The sequence below is a fragment of the Pseudophryne corroboree genome, chromosome 9 (assembly GCF_028390025.1).
Source record: "Pseudophryne corroboree isolate aPseCor3 chromosome 9, aPseCor3.hap2, whole genome shotgun sequence".
NCBI classification, from domain to species: Eukaryota; Metazoa; Chordata; class Amphibia; order Anura; family Myobatrachidae; genus Pseudophryne; species Pseudophryne corroboree.
Genome location: NC_086452.1, coordinates 8,449,546 through 8,468,229, shown reverse-complemented (window position 1 = coordinate 8,468,229; position 18,684 = coordinate 8,449,546). Strand labels below are relative to the sequence as shown.

Sequence of the window (18,684 nt, the reverse complement as noted above, 5' to 3'; positions counted from 1 at the left end):
CACCCAGTTACATACAGGTCACTCACCCAGTTACATACAGGTCACTCACCCAGTTACATACAGGTCACTCATCCAGTTACACACAGGTCACTCATCCAGTTACATACAGGTCACTCACCCAGTTACATACAGGTCACTCGCCCAGTTACATACAGGTCACTCGCCCAGTTACATACAGGTCACTCACCCAGTTACATACAGGTCACTCACCCAGTTACATACAGGTCACTCACCCAGTTACATACAGGTCACTCGCCCAGTTACTAACAGGTCACTTACCCAGTTACATACAGGTCACTGATTCAGTTACATACAGGTCACTCACCCAGTTACATACAGGTCACTCACCCAGTTACATACAGGTCACTGATTCAGTTACATACAGGTCACTCACCCAGTTACATACAGGTCACTCACCCAGTTACATACAGGTCACTGATTCAGTTACATACAGGTCACTCATCCAGTTACATACAGGTCACTCACCCAGTTACATACAGGTCACTGATTCAGTTACATACAGGTCACTCATCCAGTTACATACAGGTCACTCACCCAGTTACATACAGGTCACTGATTCAGTTACATACAGGTCACTCACCCAGGTTCATACAGGTCACTCACCCAGTTACATACAGGTCACTCACCCAGTTACATACCGGTCACTCACCCAGTTACATACAGGTCACTCATCCAGTTACATACAGGTCACTCACCCAGTTACATACAGGTCACTCACCCAGTTACATACAGGTCACTCACCCAGTTACATACAGGTCACTCATCCAGTTACATACAGGTCACTCAACCAGTTACATACAGGACACTCATCCAGGTACATACAGGTCACTCATCCAGGTACATACAGGTCACTCACCCAGATACATACAGGTCCCTCACCCAGTTACATACAGGTCACTCATCCAGGTACATACAGGTCACTCATCCAATTACATACAGGTCACTCACCCAGTTACATACCGGTCACTCACCCAGGTACATACCGGTCACTCACCCAGGTACATACCGGTCACTCACCCAGTTACATACAGGTCACTCATCCAGTTACATACAGGTCACTCACCCAGTTACATACAGGTCACTCACCCAGTTACATACAGGTCACTCACCCAGGTTCATACAGGTCACTCACCCAGTTACATACAGGTCACTCACCCAGTTACATACAGGTCACTCATCCAGTTACATACAGGTCACTCACCCAGTTACATACAGGTCACTGATTCAGTTACATACAGGTCACTCACCAAAGGTTCATACAGGTCACTCACCCAGTTACATACAGGTCACTCACCCAGTTACATACCGGTCACTCACCCAGTTACATACCGGTCACTCACCCAGTTACATACAGGTCACTCACCCAGGTACATACAGGTCACTCACCCAGGTACATATAGGTCACTCACCCAGTTACATACAGGTCACTCACCCAGTTACATACAGGTCACTCACCCAGTTACATACAGGTCACTCAACCAGTTACATACAGGTCACTCATCCAGTTACATACAGGTCACTCACCCAGTTACATACAGGTCACTCACCCAGATACATACAGGTCACTCACCCAGTTACATACAGGTCACTCATCCAGTTACATACAGGTCACTCACCCAGTTACATACCGGTCACTCACCCAGTTACATACCGGTCACTCACCCTGGTACATACAGGTCACTCACCCAGGTACATACTGGTCACTCACCCAGTTACATACAGGTCACTCATCCAGTTACATACAGGTCACTCACCCAGTTACATACAGGTCACTCACCCAGGTTCCTACAGGTCACTCACCCAGTTACATACAGGTCACTCATCCAGTTACATACAGGTCACTCACCCAGTTACATACAGGTCACTCACCCAGTTACATACAGGTCACTCACCCAGGTTCATACAGGTCACTCACCCAGTTACATACAGGTCACTCATCCAGTTACATACAGGTCACTCACCCAGTTACATACAGGTCACTCACCCAGTTACATACAGGTCACTCACCCAGTTACATACAGGTCACTCATCCAGTTACATACAGGTCACTCATCCAGTTACATACAGGTCACTCACCCAGTTACATACTGGTCACTCACCCAGGTTCATACAGGTCACTCATCCAGTTACATACAGGTCACTCATCCAGTTACATACAGGTCACTCATCCAGTTACATACAGGTCACTCACCCAGTTACATACCGGTCACTCAACCAGTTACATACAGGACACTCATCCAGGTACATACAGGTCACTCACCCAGTTACATACCGGTCACTCACCCAGTTACATACAGGTCACTCACCCAGTTACATACAGGTCACTCAACCAGTTACATACAGGACACTCATTCAGGTACATACAGGTCACTCACCCAGGTACATACAGGTCACTCACCCAGGTACATACAGGTCACTCACCCAGATACATACAGGTCACTCACCCAGTTACATACAGGTCACTCATCCAGTTACATACAGGTCACTCATCCAGGTACATACAGGCCACTCACCCAGTTACATACAGGTCACTCATCCAGTTACATACAGGTCACTCACCCAGGTACATACAGGTCACTCACCCAGTTACATACAGGTCACTCGTCCAGTTACATACAGGTCACTCATCCAGTTACATACAGGCCACTCATCCAGTTACATACAGGTCACTCATCCTGTTACATACAGGTCACTCACCCAGTTACATACAGGTCACTCACCCAGTTACATACAGGTCACTCGTCCAGTTACATCAAGATTTTTCAACCAGTGTGCCATGACACACTAGTGTGCCGCGACCAGTTGCAAGGTGTGCCGCAGAGCCAGAGAAGCTGCCTGCACCTTCAGAGTGAACTGTTGGCCTGGGCTCTTCTTAGAGGATCAGTCATGCTCTGGCTGTGACCTATGCCTTGAAGATGCAGAAGTGTGATATCATTGGTCACGGCCACTGCGTCTCACCACCCAGCCAGCCCACCCGCCTTCATACACATCTTCCAGCTCCCACCTGCATCCACAGCTTTCTTTGCACACTCACATCCACACCTGCCCGACTGCCCACTGCTCAGTATTCACAGCACTCCACTATGAACAACCCCTGCCACTGAGGGATAGGAAGGAGGACAGCTGACCAGTAGGGGCTAATATTTATTTTATTTCTCCTGTGGGGAACAACATGATTTATGTGGGGAGAATATGGATTTATGGATTTATGGTGGGGAACAATGTGAATAATTCATGTGGGAAGCAATGCGATTTATGTGGGGAGAAATGTGATTGATTTATGTGTGAGCAACATGATTTATGTGGGGAGCTATGTTATTGATTTATGTGGGTAGCAATAGGATTTATGTATTGAGCAACATGTTTTCTGTGGGGAGCAATGTGATTTTTTTTTCTGTTAGACCAATGTATGTGTGGATTTTTCTTCACTGTGAGGGCCAATGTGAATTTTTTGTTTTTTTCTGTGGGGAACTGATGGTGTGCCTTGGGAATTTTAAAATATTGTTCTGTGTGCCGCGAGTAAAAAAAGGTTGAAATTCACTGAGTTACATACAGGTCACTCACCCAGTCAGGGCCGTCTTTTCGTATGGGCTCAATGGGCCCTTGCCCAAGGGCCCCAGCAGTATAAGGGCCATATGCTGATAGCTGAGGGTCTGCTCTTTCTAGGGGTACCAGATCTTTGAAAATCGGCCCTGGGGAACCAGAGATATCCAACTTCAAAGCAGTGGTCCCCATCCGAGCCTGATAATTGCTCTTCCCAGCCAGATATCTCGGGCTCTGTCTGACTTAGAGTAGTTCTGAGGGTATACTCCAAAAGCTGGGACTCTCCCCTTTCACTGGACACTGGCAACTTGTCTCTACTATGCCCAGAACCAGAGATATCAGCCTTCCAGCAGCTGGTCCCCGCTCCAGCTCCACACGCCTGGTATGCAGTTTTATATTTTCATTGGAGGATTGCTCTGGCTCCTGACCTCTGATCCCCAAGTCTTTTATATCCCATTGAAAGCAAGCTGCCCTCTCACCATAAAATTATGAATATTAAGCTCACTCCATTATCTACCCCTCCCCTGCGTATTAAACACACCCTACCACACTGGAAGTCATGTACTGGGGCCCTTTCATTCAGTGCAATGCCCCATTCTACAGTTTAGTGTTCTCCCTCCTGCCCCATCTGTGCAGTAAAGGAGTAATTAGCAGAAATTACTGCTCCAGGTCCAACATGCTGAGTGGAAGATAGAACACCCTCTACGGCCCGTGGGTAATCAAATCTGCCGCTGATAGCACCCCCACCCCTACTGCTGGAGGATGGGTAGGGGTCCCAGTGCATTGCTGTGGCCAGAGGCTTACACTGCTGTTAAGACGGCCCTGCACCCAGTTTCATACAGGTCACTCGTCCAGTTACATACAGGTCACTCGTCCAGTTACATACAGGTCACTCAACCAGTTACATACAGGACACTCATTCAGGTACATACAGGTCACTAATCCAGGTACATACAGGTCACTCACCCAGTTACATACAGGTCACTCGCCCAGTTACACACAGGTCACTCATCCAGTTACATACAGGTCACTCACCCAGTTACATACAGGTCACTCGCCCAGTTACATACAGGTCACTCGCCCAGTTACATACAGGTCACTCATCCAGTTACATACAGGTCACTCACCCAGTTACATACAGGTCACTCATCCAGTTACATACAGGTCACTCATCCAGGTACATACAGGTCACTCGCCCAGTTACATACAGGTCACTCGCCCAGTTACATACAGGTCACTCATCCAGTTACATACAGGTCACTCACCCAGTTACATACAGGTCACTCACCCAGTTACATACAGGTCACTCATCCAGTTACACATAGGTCACTCACCCAGTTACACACAGGTCACTCATCCAGTTACATACAGGTCACTCGCCCAGTTACATACAGGTCACTCACCCAGTTACATACAGGTCACTCATCCAGGTACATACAGGTCACTCACCCAGTTACATACAGGTCACTCACCCAGTTACATACAGGTCACTCATCCAGGTACATACAGGTCACTCGCCCAGTTACATACAGGTCACTCACTCAGTGACATACAGGTCACTCACCGGACACTCATCCAGTTACATACAGGTCACTCGCCCAGTTACATACAGGTCACTCATCGAGTTACATACAGGACACTCACCCAGTTACATACAGGTCACTCATCCAGTTACATACAGGTCACTCATCCAGTTACATACAGGTCACTCATCCAGTTACATACAGGTCACTCGCCCAGTTACATACAGGTCACTCGCCCAGTTACATACAGGTCACTCGCCCAGTTACATACAGGTCACTCACCCAGTTACATACAGGTCACTCACCCAGTTACATACAGGTCACTCACCCAGTTACATACAGGTCACTCACCCAGTTACATACAGGTCACTCATCCAGTTACATACAGGTCACTCATCCAGGTACATACAGGTCACTCGCCCAGTTACATACAGGTCACTCACCCAGTTACATACAGGTCACTCATCCAGTTACATACAGGACACTCATCCAGTTACATACAGGTCACTCGCCCAGTTACGTACAGGTCACTCGCCCAGTTACACACAGGTCACTCATCCAGTTACATACAGGTCACTCACCCAGTTACATACAGGTCACTCGCCCAGTTACATACAGGTCACTCGCCCAGTTACATACAGGTCACTCGCCCAGTTACATACAGGTCACTCGCCCAGTTACATACAGGTCACTCACCCAGTTACATACAGGTCTCTCATCCAGTTACATACAGGTCACTCATCCAGCTTCCTAAAGTAATGTAACTTTTTTCATACATGAATTATACAGGACACATTTTATGTAACTGAAGGTGGAATAATCATATACAGTAAATACACAGCTTTATTGCAGGGTAAACAAGTTTTTGTGGAGAGATAATTGTAGAAACATGTTAACATCTGATGTTTGGGCCCATTTACACCACGCTGGGATTGCTCCTCCCACATATGCGTCCATTTTGCTGCAATTTAAAGTTGGTTAGTTTCATTCATTCGCCCACATAAAGAGTCTGCATGTAGCCACCTCCAGGCTTCGAGGAGGGAGAGCAGCATAGTAAAATCTCTTCCCTAGATAGTAGTGCAGCTTTATCTATTGCCGAGACCACCATTTTGTGGCTTAAACCAATATTCACGCAGCTTATTTATTCACAGGGGATCATAGGAGCAGTACCACGTGTAAGGCAGTACATGTCAGAGTAACAGAAAACAGACAGTATCACGTGTAGGACAGTACGTGTCAGAGTAACAGGGAACAGACAGTACCACGTGTAAAGCAGTACGTGTCAGAGTAACAGGAAACAGACAGTACCACGTGTAGGACAGTACGTGTCAGAGTAACAGAAAACAGATAGTATCACGTGTAGGACAGTACGTGTCAGAGTAACAGGGAACAGACAGTACCACGTGTAAGGCAGTACGTGTCAGAGTAATAGTAAATCGGCAGTACCACGTGTAGGGCAGTACGTGTCAGAGTAACAGTAAACAGGCAGTACCACGTGTAGGGCAGTACGTGTCAGAGTAACAGTAAACAGGCAGTACCACGTGTAAGGCAGTACGTGTCAGAGTAACAGAAAACAGACAGTATCACGTGTAGGACAGTACGTGTCAGAGTAACAGGGAACAGACAGTACCACGTGTAAGGCAGTACGTGTCAGAGTAACAGGAAACAGACAGTACCACGTGTAGGACAGTACGTGTCAGAGTAACAGAAAACAGACAGTATCACGTGTAGGACAGTACGTGTCAGAGTAACAGGGAACAGACAGTACCACGTGTAAGGCAGTACGTGTCAGAGTAACAGGCAACAGACAGTACCACGTGTAGGACAGTACGTGTCAGAGTAATAGTAAACAGGCAGTACCATGTGTAGGGCAGTACGTGTCAGAGTAACAGTAAACAGGCAGTACCACGTGTAGGGCAGTACGTGTCAGAGTAACAGTAAACAGGCAGTACCACGTGTAGGGCAGTACGTGTCAGAGTAACAGTAAACAGACAGTACCACGTGTATAGCAGTACGTGTCAGAGTAACAAGAAAAATCCAGTACCATGTGTAGGGCAGTATGTGTCAGAGTATCAGGAAACTTCCAGTACCACGTGTAGGGCAGTACTAGTCGGAGTATCAGGAAACATCCAGTACCACGTGTAGGGCAGTATGTGTCGGAGGTACAGGAAACAGACAGTACCACGTGTAGGGCAGTATAGAGTAATAGGAAACAGACAGTACCACGTGTAGGGCAGTATGTGTCGGAGAAACAGGAAACAGACAGTAACACGTTTAGGGCAGTACGTGTGGTAGTAACAGGAAACAGACAGTACCACGTGTAGGACAGTACTACTCGGAGAAACAGGAAACAGACAGTGCCACGTGTAGGGCATTATGTCTCGGAGTAACAGGAAACAGACAGTGCCACGTGTAGGGCAGTACTAGTCGGAGTAACAGGAAAAAGACAGTGCCACGTGTAGGGCAGTATGTGTCGGAGTAACAGGAAACAGACAGTGCCACGTGTAGGGCATTATGTCTCGGAGTAACAGGAAACAGACAGTGCCACGTGTAGGGCAGTACTAGTCGGAGTAACAGGAAAAAGACAGTGCCACGTGTAGGGCAGTATGTGTCGGAGTAACAGGAAACAGACAGTACCACGTGTATGGCAGTATGTGTCGGAGTAACAGGAAACAGACAGTACCACGTGTAGGGCAGTACGTGTGGCAGTAACAGGAAACAGACAGTACCACGTGTAGGACAGTACTAGTCGGAGTAACAGGAAACAGACAGTGCCACGTGTAGGGCAGTATGTGTCGGAGTAACAGGAAACAGACAGTGCCACGTATAGGGCAGTACTAGTCGGAGTAACAGGAAACAGACAGTACCACATGTAGGGCAGTACTAGTCGGAGTAACAGGAAACAGACAGTGTCACGTGTAGGGCAGTACATGTCGGAGTAACAGGAAACAGACAGTGCCACGTGTAGGGCAGTACGTGTCGGAGTAACAGGAAACAGACAGTGCCACGTGTAGGGCAGTACTAGTCGGAGTAACAGGAAACAGACAGTGCCACGTGTAGGGCAGTATGTGTCGGAGTAACAGGAAACAGACAGCACCACGTGTAGGGCAGTACGTGTGGCAGTAACAGGAAACAGACAGTACCACATGTAGGGCAGTACTACTCGGAGTAACAGGAAACAGACAGTGCCACGTGTAGGGCAGTATGTGTCGGAGTAACAGGAAACAGACAGTACCACGTGTAGGGCAGTATGTGTCGAAGTAACAGGAAACAGACAGTGCCATGTGTAGGGCAGTATGTGTCGGACTAACAGGAAACAGACAGTGCCACGTATAGGGCAGTACTAGTCGGAGTAACAGGAAACAGACAGTACCACATGTAGGGCAGTACTAGTCGGAGTAACAGGAAACAGACAGTGTCACGTGTAGGGCAGTACGTGTCCGAGTAACAGGAAACAGACAGTGCCACGTGTAGGGCAGTACTAGTCGGAGTAACAGGAAACAGACAGTGTCACGTGTAGGGCACTATGTGTCGGAGTAACAGGAAACAGACAGTGCCACGTGTAGGGCAGTACTAGTCGGAGTAACAGGAAACAGACAGTGCCACGTGTAGGGCAGTATGTGTCGGAGTAACAGGAAACAGACAGTACCACGTGTAGGGCAGTATGTGTCGGAGTAACAGGAAACAGACAGTACCACGTGTAGGGCAGTACTAGTCAGAGTAACAGGAAACAGACAGTGCCACATGTAGGGCAGTATGTTTCGGTGTAACAGGAAAAAGACAGTGCCACGTGTAGGGCAGTACTAGTTGGAGTAACAGGAAACAGACAGTGCCACGTGTAGGGCAGTATGTGTCGGAGTAACAGGAAACAGACAGTGCCACGTGTAGGGCAGTATGTGTCGGAGTAACAGGAAACAGACAGTGCCACGTGTAGGGCAGTACTAGTCGGAGTAACAGGAAACAGACAGTGCCACGTGTAGGGCAGTACTAGTCGGAGTAACAGGAAACAGACAGTGTCACATGTAGGCCAGTATGTGTCGGAGTAACAGGAAACAGACAGTGCCACGTGTAAGGCAGTACTAGTCGGAGTAACAGGAAACAGGCAGTGCCACGTGTAGGGCAGTATGTGTCGGAGTAACAGGAAACAGACAGCACCACGTGTAGGGCAGTATGTGTGGCAGTAACAGGAAACAGACAGTACCACATGTAGGGCAGTACTACTCAGAGTAACAGGAAACAGACAGTGCCACGTGTAGGGCAGTATGTGTCGGACTAACAGGAAACAGACAGTACCACGTGTAGGGCAGTATGTGTCGGAGTAACAGGAAACAGACAGTGCCACGTGTAGGGCAGTATGTGTCGGAGTAACAGGAAACGGACAGTACCACGTGTAGGGCAGTACGTGTGGCAGTAACAGGAAACAGACAGTACCACGTGTAGGACAGTACTAGTCGGAGTAACAGGAAACAGACAGTGCCACGTGTAGGGCAGTATGTGTCGGAGTAACAGGAAACAGACAGTACCACGTGTAGGGCAGTATGTGTCGGAGTAACAGGAAACAGACAGTACCACGTGTAGGACAGTACTAGTCAGTGTAACAGGAAACAGACAGTGCCACGTGTAGGGCACTATGTGTCGGAGTAACAGGAAACAGACAGTACCACATGTAGGGCAGTACTAGTTGGAGTAACACTAATACCACATAACAAGGAAACATGTCTGTAAATAATTCAGGAAACCCGTGGATGAAACCATTAGCTGATCTCTCCTGTTTCCTTATAATGTGACAGCAATATCAGTAAATAACACATTATCTTATACGTACTGTCTGTCCGGGCGGTCCTGTATCTCCCGTACTGCCAGCGAGACCAGGCGGGCCCTTGCACAAAATAATGGACAGAAAACACATGAGTAAGCATCACAGAACCTACGTACATACGCAGACATTCCTTCACGTGCTAGTCTGAGCCCAGCAGAGATACCCTGACACAATGGCCATTTCCAGGATACAACCTCGTGGATTCTGAATGAATAACGGAGTGGATCTGGGCGATAAGTCTTATGTGGTGTAATAGATGACACGCATGTTAGTATTATATATACGTCTGTAACTTACAGGTTTTCCTTGCTCTCCCCGTTCTCCATGATTTCCAACTTTCCCCTGTGTATGTACAGAAATGATCTGTTATAAAGAGTTATAATGGCAGAAACACTGGATAAAAAAGAACAGCAGAGAACGTGTGATGTTTATCAGATAACAGGATCCGCCCTCAGAATGTGAGCATGGTCAGTGGTCCCTGTCTCCGCTAGCCGGGGGTGGCCGCCCAATATGTCCCTGGGTAAGGACACAGACACACATATACACGTGCGTACAAATCTGAATCAGGCCCAATGTGTGACTATCGCTGGGTAAGTGCTGCGTCGCCGGTTGCAGTCCTTGCAGTCAGTGTATGCAGCACTGCAGAGGGATCACTAGATCCCTATCCCGTCCTATTTACCCAGTGGCATAACCATGATTGCTTCCTGATTATAAGCAACATTCACGTTACATTAACCATCAATCTGTTCAGTGATGCTGGATGCCTACAGCGCAGTAACGCATGGTATATACTCCGGTATACAGCTAACAGCATGACATGATCATTTACTGATATACTGTAAGTAATCAGGTGTCAGCACACACTCCCCCTACACTCCCTATTACATTGCTCAGCCGGTAACTCTCCATTCCACAACACTACCACCAACGTGTACAGGAAAGATAAATAGACAGGGAGACAGCGCGAGAGGATAGATAGATAGATAGATAGATAGATAGATAGATAGATAGATAGATAGATAGATAGATAGATAGATAGATAGATAGATAGATAGATAGAGACAGATAGATAGATATAGACAGAGAGATAAATAGATAGATATGAGATACAGGATAGATAGAAAGATAGATAGATAGATAGATAGATAGATAGATAGATAGATAGATAGATAGATAGATAGATAGATAGAGAGCGAGAGAGATAGAGAGAGGATAGATAGAGTGAGCGAGAGACAGAGAGAGAGAGAGATAGAGAGAGGATAGATAGATAGAGTGAGCGAGAGACAGAGAGAGATAGATAGATAGATAGATAGATAGATAGATAGATAGATAGATAGATAGATAGATAGAGAGCGAGAGAGATAGAGAGAGGATAGATAGAGTGAGCGAGAGACAGAGAGAGAGAGAGAGAGATAGAGAGAGGATAGATAGATAGATAGATAGAGTGAGCGAGAGACAGAGAGAGATAGATAGATAGATAGATAGATAGATAGATAGATAGATAGATAGATAGATAGACAGATATTAGATAGATAGATAGATAGATAAATATGAGATAGATAGATAGATAGATAGATAGATAGATAGATAGATAAATATGAGATAGATGATAGATAGATAGATAGATAGATAGATAGATAGATAGATAGATAGATAGATAGATAGATAGATAGATAAATATGAGATAGATAGATAGATAGATAGATAGATAGATAGATAAATATGAGATAGATAGATAGATAGATAGATAGATAGATAAATATGAGATAGATAGATAGATAGATAGATAGATAGATATGCTCGGTGTGTGACAGTTGAGTATAAGTAAAATGATTTTATTACTCACAAGACGCCCAGGAAGACCCTTTTTGGCGAGGTCGCCCTGCTCACCCTGCAGAAGGACGATTACAGTCACGCACTGATATGAGCTGGGATTGTATACATATATATCAGTCACCTAAGTCCACTTACCTTCATTCCAGGGGGGCCCTGCTCGCCAAGGGGACCATCAGGACCGCGCGGACCCTAGACGCAAAGAGTGAGAAGCCGTAAGTCAGTGATGGTCAGATGTAAATTCTGCACCACGGCTACCTGACTCCTCCCCTGTAGCCCCGCCCATAAGGGTTCTGTGCATGTATGACACCCGGCACATGACTATATGTGACTGAGACACATGGATGATACTTTGTAACGAGTCTTCTTCTACGCCACCTGATCAGCCGATATCATTGCGTTTCTTACATAGAACGTATTGGTAATGGTAGGGGATCCATATCATGCGGCAAGCCGCGCCCATGGGCTGCGTTGCCACAGTTACGGATTATGTTACCACAATGATTGCTGGGTTGTTCCGGCCATTCACCAATCACAGTGTCGGGTGGTCCACACTATAACTGGAGGAAGGCTGAGGTTAGAATAGAGGCCAGTGAGCTCTCTGGCGGGTATGGCACACCATGCGTCTACCGTGGTGCCAGCGCGGGGACACACAAGGGTAAGTGGTCACCACCGGAGATCTCTGGGGAAATGGAATGAAGTGTTCGCTGGCACCGTATATCGATGGCGATTTTGGATCTAGCAATTTGGGGGAGTCTGATGGAAACAGCGAGTGATGTGGCTGACGAGACTGCGTCACTGCCGGGCCAAGGAGAGCCTAAGGAGCCATATACAGCTCATACACACAAGTAGTAGTAATTAATGCTAACTAAAGGGGCCAAAACAATATATATATATATATATATATATATATTAAAACATGAAGTAAAAAAAGCGCCTAATAGTGTCAGTGAAACACTCTTCGTGAATATAGGTATAGCGATAAAAAAGGACAAATATGACAACTTAGCTGCGGACAATTTCAGGTAGATGACTCTTGGGAACCGAACATGTAAAAGAGAGATAAATGCGACATAGTGTGCACTGGCCCTCATTCCGAGTTGTTCGCTCGGTATTTTTCATCGCATCGCAGTGAAATTCCGCTTAGTACGCATGCGCAATGTTCGCACTGCGACTGCGCCAAGTAACTTTACTATGATGAAAGTAATTTTACTCACGGCTTTTTCTTCGCTCCGGCGATCGTAATGTGATTGACAGGAAATGGGTGTTACTGGGCGGAAACACGGCGTTTCAGGGGCGTGTGGTTGAAAACGCTACCGTTTCCGGAAAAAACGCAGGAGTGGCCGGGGAAACGGTGGGAGTGTCTGGGCGAACGCTGGGTGTGTTTGTGACGTCAACCAGGAACGACAAGCACTGAAATGATCGCACAGGCAGAGTAAGTCTGGAGCTACTCTGAAACTGCTAAGTAGTTAGTAATCGCAATATTGCGAATACATCGGTCGCAATTTTAAGAAGCTAAGATTCACTCCCAGTAGGCGGCGGCTTAGCGTGTGTAACTCTGCTAAATTCGCCTTGCGACCGATCAACTCGGAATGAGGGCCACTGTTCTTCAATTATCACAGATGTTTAAAAAACGGATGTTTTTTTAGGAACTGTGCTGGTTCCAATTTTTGATAAGAAGTCCATATTAATTAAAAACAGTAACAATTTAATAAACACAATCCTGCAACACATGCAGGTCACATATATGAACAATAAAAAAAAAAAAGGCATAAGGACATATATAGCAGCTCATTCAGTTATAAATGTAGGTATTAGCCGTACAAGATTATGAAATATAGCCAGCTTATCTGTCCGCATATGGAGATTTCAGGATAAAATTTATCCGTAAATGCAAGTATCAAATGTACAAGATAAAATGTAAAAACATGGCTTATCTGTCCACGAATGAGAAGTCAGAGTGGTGAGCATCCAGTCCCCGACCCAACGCGTTTCGTCCTGGTATGAGGACTTCTTCAAGAGTCATCTACCTAAAATTGTCCGCAGCTAAGTTGTCATATTTGTCCTTTTTTATCGCTATACCTATATTCACGAAGAGTGTTTCACTGACACTATTAGGCGCTTTCTTTACTTCATTTTTTAATATTTATCTGTATATTGTTTAAGAGCTGCCACTCACCCATATGTGAGGAGTGTTAGATCTGGCTAAATAGTCATTTTAGAAATTATCCATTTTAATAAGGTGTCTTATTGAGTTTACCTAGGCGCTATCCTCCATTCTTCCATACATACATATATATATATATATATATATAGATAGATATATAGGACTCTACGACACGCTACAGTCTAATACAGTATGTAACGCGCCCCAAAATCTCTGGCTTGCAGCAACTTAGGACGATCAGTCTCCAGACATTTCCCACCTAGCGTCTGACTTTGTTACCACCATGGATCGGAGCCTCAAGAACAGTACCAGATAGTGGCATCGTGCGGTCACTAGCGGCAATGAGGAAATGAATTACTTGCAGTACCCCTGTCTCACCAGAGGTGATGCTCCTGTGATCTTTTTCAAATTTACGGGCATATTCAATTGTTTTTAAAGCCACGATAATTAATGGGCGCCCATTGTTGCAATAAAATAGTTTTGGGCACCTCCAGTGATGTTATATTCCTGCCCCTCTCTATGCATCTTGCTGGTTACTGAATGCTCTCCCAGCCAGTCTGATCCCATGCACTATACCTGGATGTCCTGCAATCTGGTGATATGTCCTGATTGTGAGCCTGCAAACCAGTGATCTTATATATGCTGCACCTGATACTTTCCCGTCACCTCCTGCAACAAGTCTCCATCATCCACCTACTGTATGCCTGCGCCTTCCTCTGCATTGTGTGTGCTCAGAGACTGTGGTGTATACACCTCCTGCCTTACTCCCGTCACCTCCTGCAACAAGTCTCCATCATCCACCTACTGTATGCCTGCGCCTTCCTCTGCGTTGTGTGTGCTCAGAGATTGTGGTGTATACACCTCCTGCCTTACTCCCGTCACCTCCTGCAACAAGTCTCCATCATCCACCTACTGTATGCCTGTGCCTTCCTCTGCATTGTGTGTGCTCAGAGACTGGTGTATAAACCTCCTGCCTTACTCCCGTCACCTCCTGCAATAAGTATCCATCATCCACCTACTGTATGCCTGCGCCTTCCTCTGCATTGTGTGTGCTCAGAGACTGGTGTATAAACCTCCTGCCTTACTCCCGTCACCTCCTGCAATAAGTATCCATCATCCACCTACTGTATGCCTGCGCCTTCCTCTGCGTTGTGTGTGCTCAGAGACTGTGGTGTATACACCTCCTGCCTTACTCCCGTCACCTCCTGCAATAAGTATCCATCATCCACCTACTGTATGCCTGCGCCTTCCTCTGCGTTGTGTGTGCTCAGAGACTGGTGTATACACCTCCTGCCTTACTCCCGTCACCTCCTGCAATAAGCCTCCATCATCCACCTACTGTATGCCTGCGCCTTCCTCTGCGTTGTGTGTGCTCAGAGACTGTGGTGTATACACCTCCTGCCTTACTCCCGTCACCTCCTGCAATAAGTCTCCATCATCCACCTACTGTATGCCTGCGCCTTCCTCTGCGTTGTGTGTGCTCAGAGACTGGTGTATACACCTCCTGCCTTACTCCCGTCACCTCTTGCAATAAGTATCCATCATCCACCTACTGTATGCCTGCGCCTTCCTCTGCGTTGTGTGTGCTTAGAGACTGGTGTATAAACCTCCTGCCTTACTCCCGTCACCTCCTGCAATAAGTATCCATCATCCACCTACTGCATGCCTGCGCCTTCCTCTGCGTTGTGTGTGCTCAGAGACTGGTGTATACACCTCCTGCCTTACTCCCGTCACCTCCTGCAATAAGTCTCCATCATCCACCTACTGTATGCCTGCGCCTTCCTCTGCATTGTGTGTGCTCAGAGACTGGTGTATAAACCTCCTGCCTTACTCCCGTCACCTCCTGCAATAAGTATCCATCATCCACCTACTGCATGCCTGCGCCTTCCTCTGCGTTGTGTGTGCTCAGAGACTGGTGTATACACCTCCTGCCTTACTCCCGTCACCTCCTGCAATAAGTCTCCATCATCCACCTACTGTATGCCTGCGCCTTCCTCTGCATTGTGTGTGCTCAGAGACTGGTGTATAAACCTCCTGCCTTACTCCCGTCACCTCCTGCAATAAGTATCCATCATCCACCTACTGCATGCCTGCGCCTTCCTCTGCGTTGTGTGTGCACAGAGACTGGTGTATACACCTCCTGCCTTACTCCCGTCACCTCCTGCAATAAGTCTCCATCATCCACCTACTGTATGCCTGCGCCTTCCTCTGCATTGTGTGTGCTCAGAGACTGGTGTATAAACCTCCTGCCTTACTCCTGTCACCTCCTGCAATAAGTATCCATCATCCACCTACTGTATGCCTGCGCCTTCCTCTGCGTTGTGTGTGCTCAGAGACTGGTGTATACACCTCCTGCCTTACTCCCGTCACCTCCTGCAATAAGCCTCCATCATCCACCTACTGTATGCCTGCGCCTTCCTCTGCGTTGTGTGTGCTCAGAGACTGTGGTGTATACACCTCCTGCCTTACTCCCGTCACCTCCTGCAATAAGTCTCCATCATCCACCTACTGTATGCCTGCGCCTTCCTCTGCGTTGTGTGTGCTCAGAGACTGGTGTATACACCTCCTGCCTTACTCCCGTCACCTCTTGCAATAAGTATCCATCATCCACCTACTGTATGCCTGCGCCTTCCTCTGCGTTGTGTGTGCTCAGAGACTGGTGTATACACCTCCTGCCTTACTCCCGTCACCTCTTGCAATAAGTATCCATCATCCACCTACTGCATGCCTGCGCCTTCCTCTGCGTTGTGTGTGCTCAGAGACTGGTGTATACACCTCCTGCCTTACTCCCGTCACCTCCTGCAATAAGTCTCCATCATCCACCTACTGTATGCCTGCGCCTTCCTCTGCATTGTGTGTGCTCAGAGACTGGTGTATAAACCTCCTGCCTTACTCCCGTCACCTCCTGCAATAAGTATCCATCATCCACCTACTGTATGCCTGCGCCTTCCTCTGCGTTGTGTGTGCTCAGAGACTGGTGTATAAACCTCCTGCCTTACTCCCGTCACCTCCTGCAATAAGTATCCATCATCCACCTACTGTATGCCTGCGCCTTCCTCTGCGTTGTGTGTGCTCAGAGACTGTGGTGTATACACCTCCTGCCTTACTCCCGTCACCTCCTGCAATAAGTCTCCATCATCCACCTACTGTATGCCTGCGCCTTCCTCTGCGTTGTGTGTGCTCAGAGACTGGTGTATACACCTCCTGCCTTACTCCCGTCACCTCTTGCAATAAGTATCCATCATCCACCTACTGTATGCCTGCGCCTTCCTCTGCGTTGTGTGTGCTCAGAGACTGGTGTATACACCTCCTGCCTTACTCCCGTCACCTCCTGCAATAAGTCTCCATCATCCTAACTGTGTGCCTGCGCCTTCCTCTGCATTGTGTGTGCTCAGAGACTGGTGTATAAACCTCCTGCCTTACTCCCGTCACCTCCTGCAATAAGTCTCCATCATCCACCTACTGTATGCCTGCGCCTTCCTCTGCATTGTGTGTGCTCAGAGACTGGTGTATAAACCTCCTGCCTTACTCCCGTCACCTCCTGCAATAAGTATCCATCATCCACCTACTGCATGCCTGCGCCTTCCTCTGCGTTGTGTGTGCTCAGAGACTGGTGTATACACCTCCTGCCTTACTCCCGTCACCTCCTGCAATAAGTCTCCATCATCCACCTACTGTATGCCTGCGCCTTCCTCTGCATTGTGTGTGCTCAGAGACTGGTGTATAAACCTCCTGCCTTACTCCCGTCACCTCCTGCAATAAGTATCCATCATCCACCTACTGCATGCCTGCGCCTTCCTCTGCGTTGTGTGTGCTCAGAGACTGGTGTATACACCTCCTGCCTTACTCCCGTCACCTCCTGCAATAAGTCTCCATCATCCACCTACTGTATGCCTGCGCCTTCCTCTGCATTGTGTGTGCTCAGAGACTGGTGTATAAACCTCCTGCCTTACTCCCGTCACCTCCTGCAATAAGTATCCATCATCCACCTACTGTATGCCTGCGCCTTCCTCTGCGTTGTGTGTGCTCAGAGACTGGTGTATAAACCTCCTGCCTTACTCCCGTCACCTCCTGCAATAAGTATCCATCATCCACCTACTGTATGCCTGCGCCTTCCTCTGCGTTGTGTGTGCTCAGAGACTGTGGTGTATACACCTCCTGCCTTACTCCCGTCACCTCCTGCAATAAGTCTCCATCATCCACCTACTGTATGCCTGCGCCTTCCTCTGCGTTGTGTGTGCTCAGAGACTGGTGTATACACCTCCTGCCTTACTCCCGTCACCTCTTGCAATAAGTATCCATCATCCACCTACTGTATGCCTGCGCCTTCCTCTGCGTTGTGTGTGCTCAGAGACTGGTGTATACACCTCCTGCCTTACTCCCGTCACCTCCTGCAATAAGTCTCCATCATCCTAACTGTGTGCCTACGCCTTCCTCTGCATTGTGTGTGCTCAGAGACTGGTGTATAAACCTCCTGCCTTACTCCCGTCACCTCCTGCAATAAGTATCCATCATCCACCTACTGCATGCCTGCGCCTTCCTCTGCGTTGTGTGTGCTCAGAGACTGGTGTATACACCTCCTGCCTTACTCCCGCCACCTCCTGCAATAAGTCTCCATCATCCACCTACTGTATGCCTGCGCCTTCCTCTGCATTGTGTGTGCTCAGAGACTGGTGTATAAACCTCCTGCCTTACTCCCGTCACCTCCTGCAATAAGTCTCCATCATCCACCTACTGTATGCCTGCGCCTTCCTCTGCATTGTGTGTGCTCAGAGACT

General features: G+C 47.6%; 1 protein-coding gene across 4 annotated transcripts in view; it reads right to left on the bottom strand.

Annotated features, from left to right (window-relative positions):
* The window catches only part of COL24A1 (collagen type XXIV alpha 1 chain), a 767,149-nt gene that overhangs the window by 296,660 nt on the left and 451,805 nt on the right, over positions 1-18,684 (bottom strand). For all 4 annotated transcript variants that reach the window (XR_010186531.1, XM_063938932.1, XM_063938934.1 and 1 more), the window contains exons 29-32: positions 11,878-11,931; positions 11,753-11,797; positions 10,204-10,248; positions 9,913-9,966 (exon numbers count right to left, since the gene is read on the bottom strand). Coding sequence is in view for 3 of the 4 variants with exons in the window: in XM_063938932.1 (XP_063795002.1) it covers positions 9,913-9,966; positions 10,204-10,248; positions 11,753-11,797; positions 11,878-11,931 (198 nt within the window). In the remaining variant the exon portion in view is untranslated. The remainder of the gene's footprint in view (positions 1-9,912; positions 9,967-10,203; positions 10,249-11,752; positions 11,798-11,877; positions 11,932-18,684) is intronic.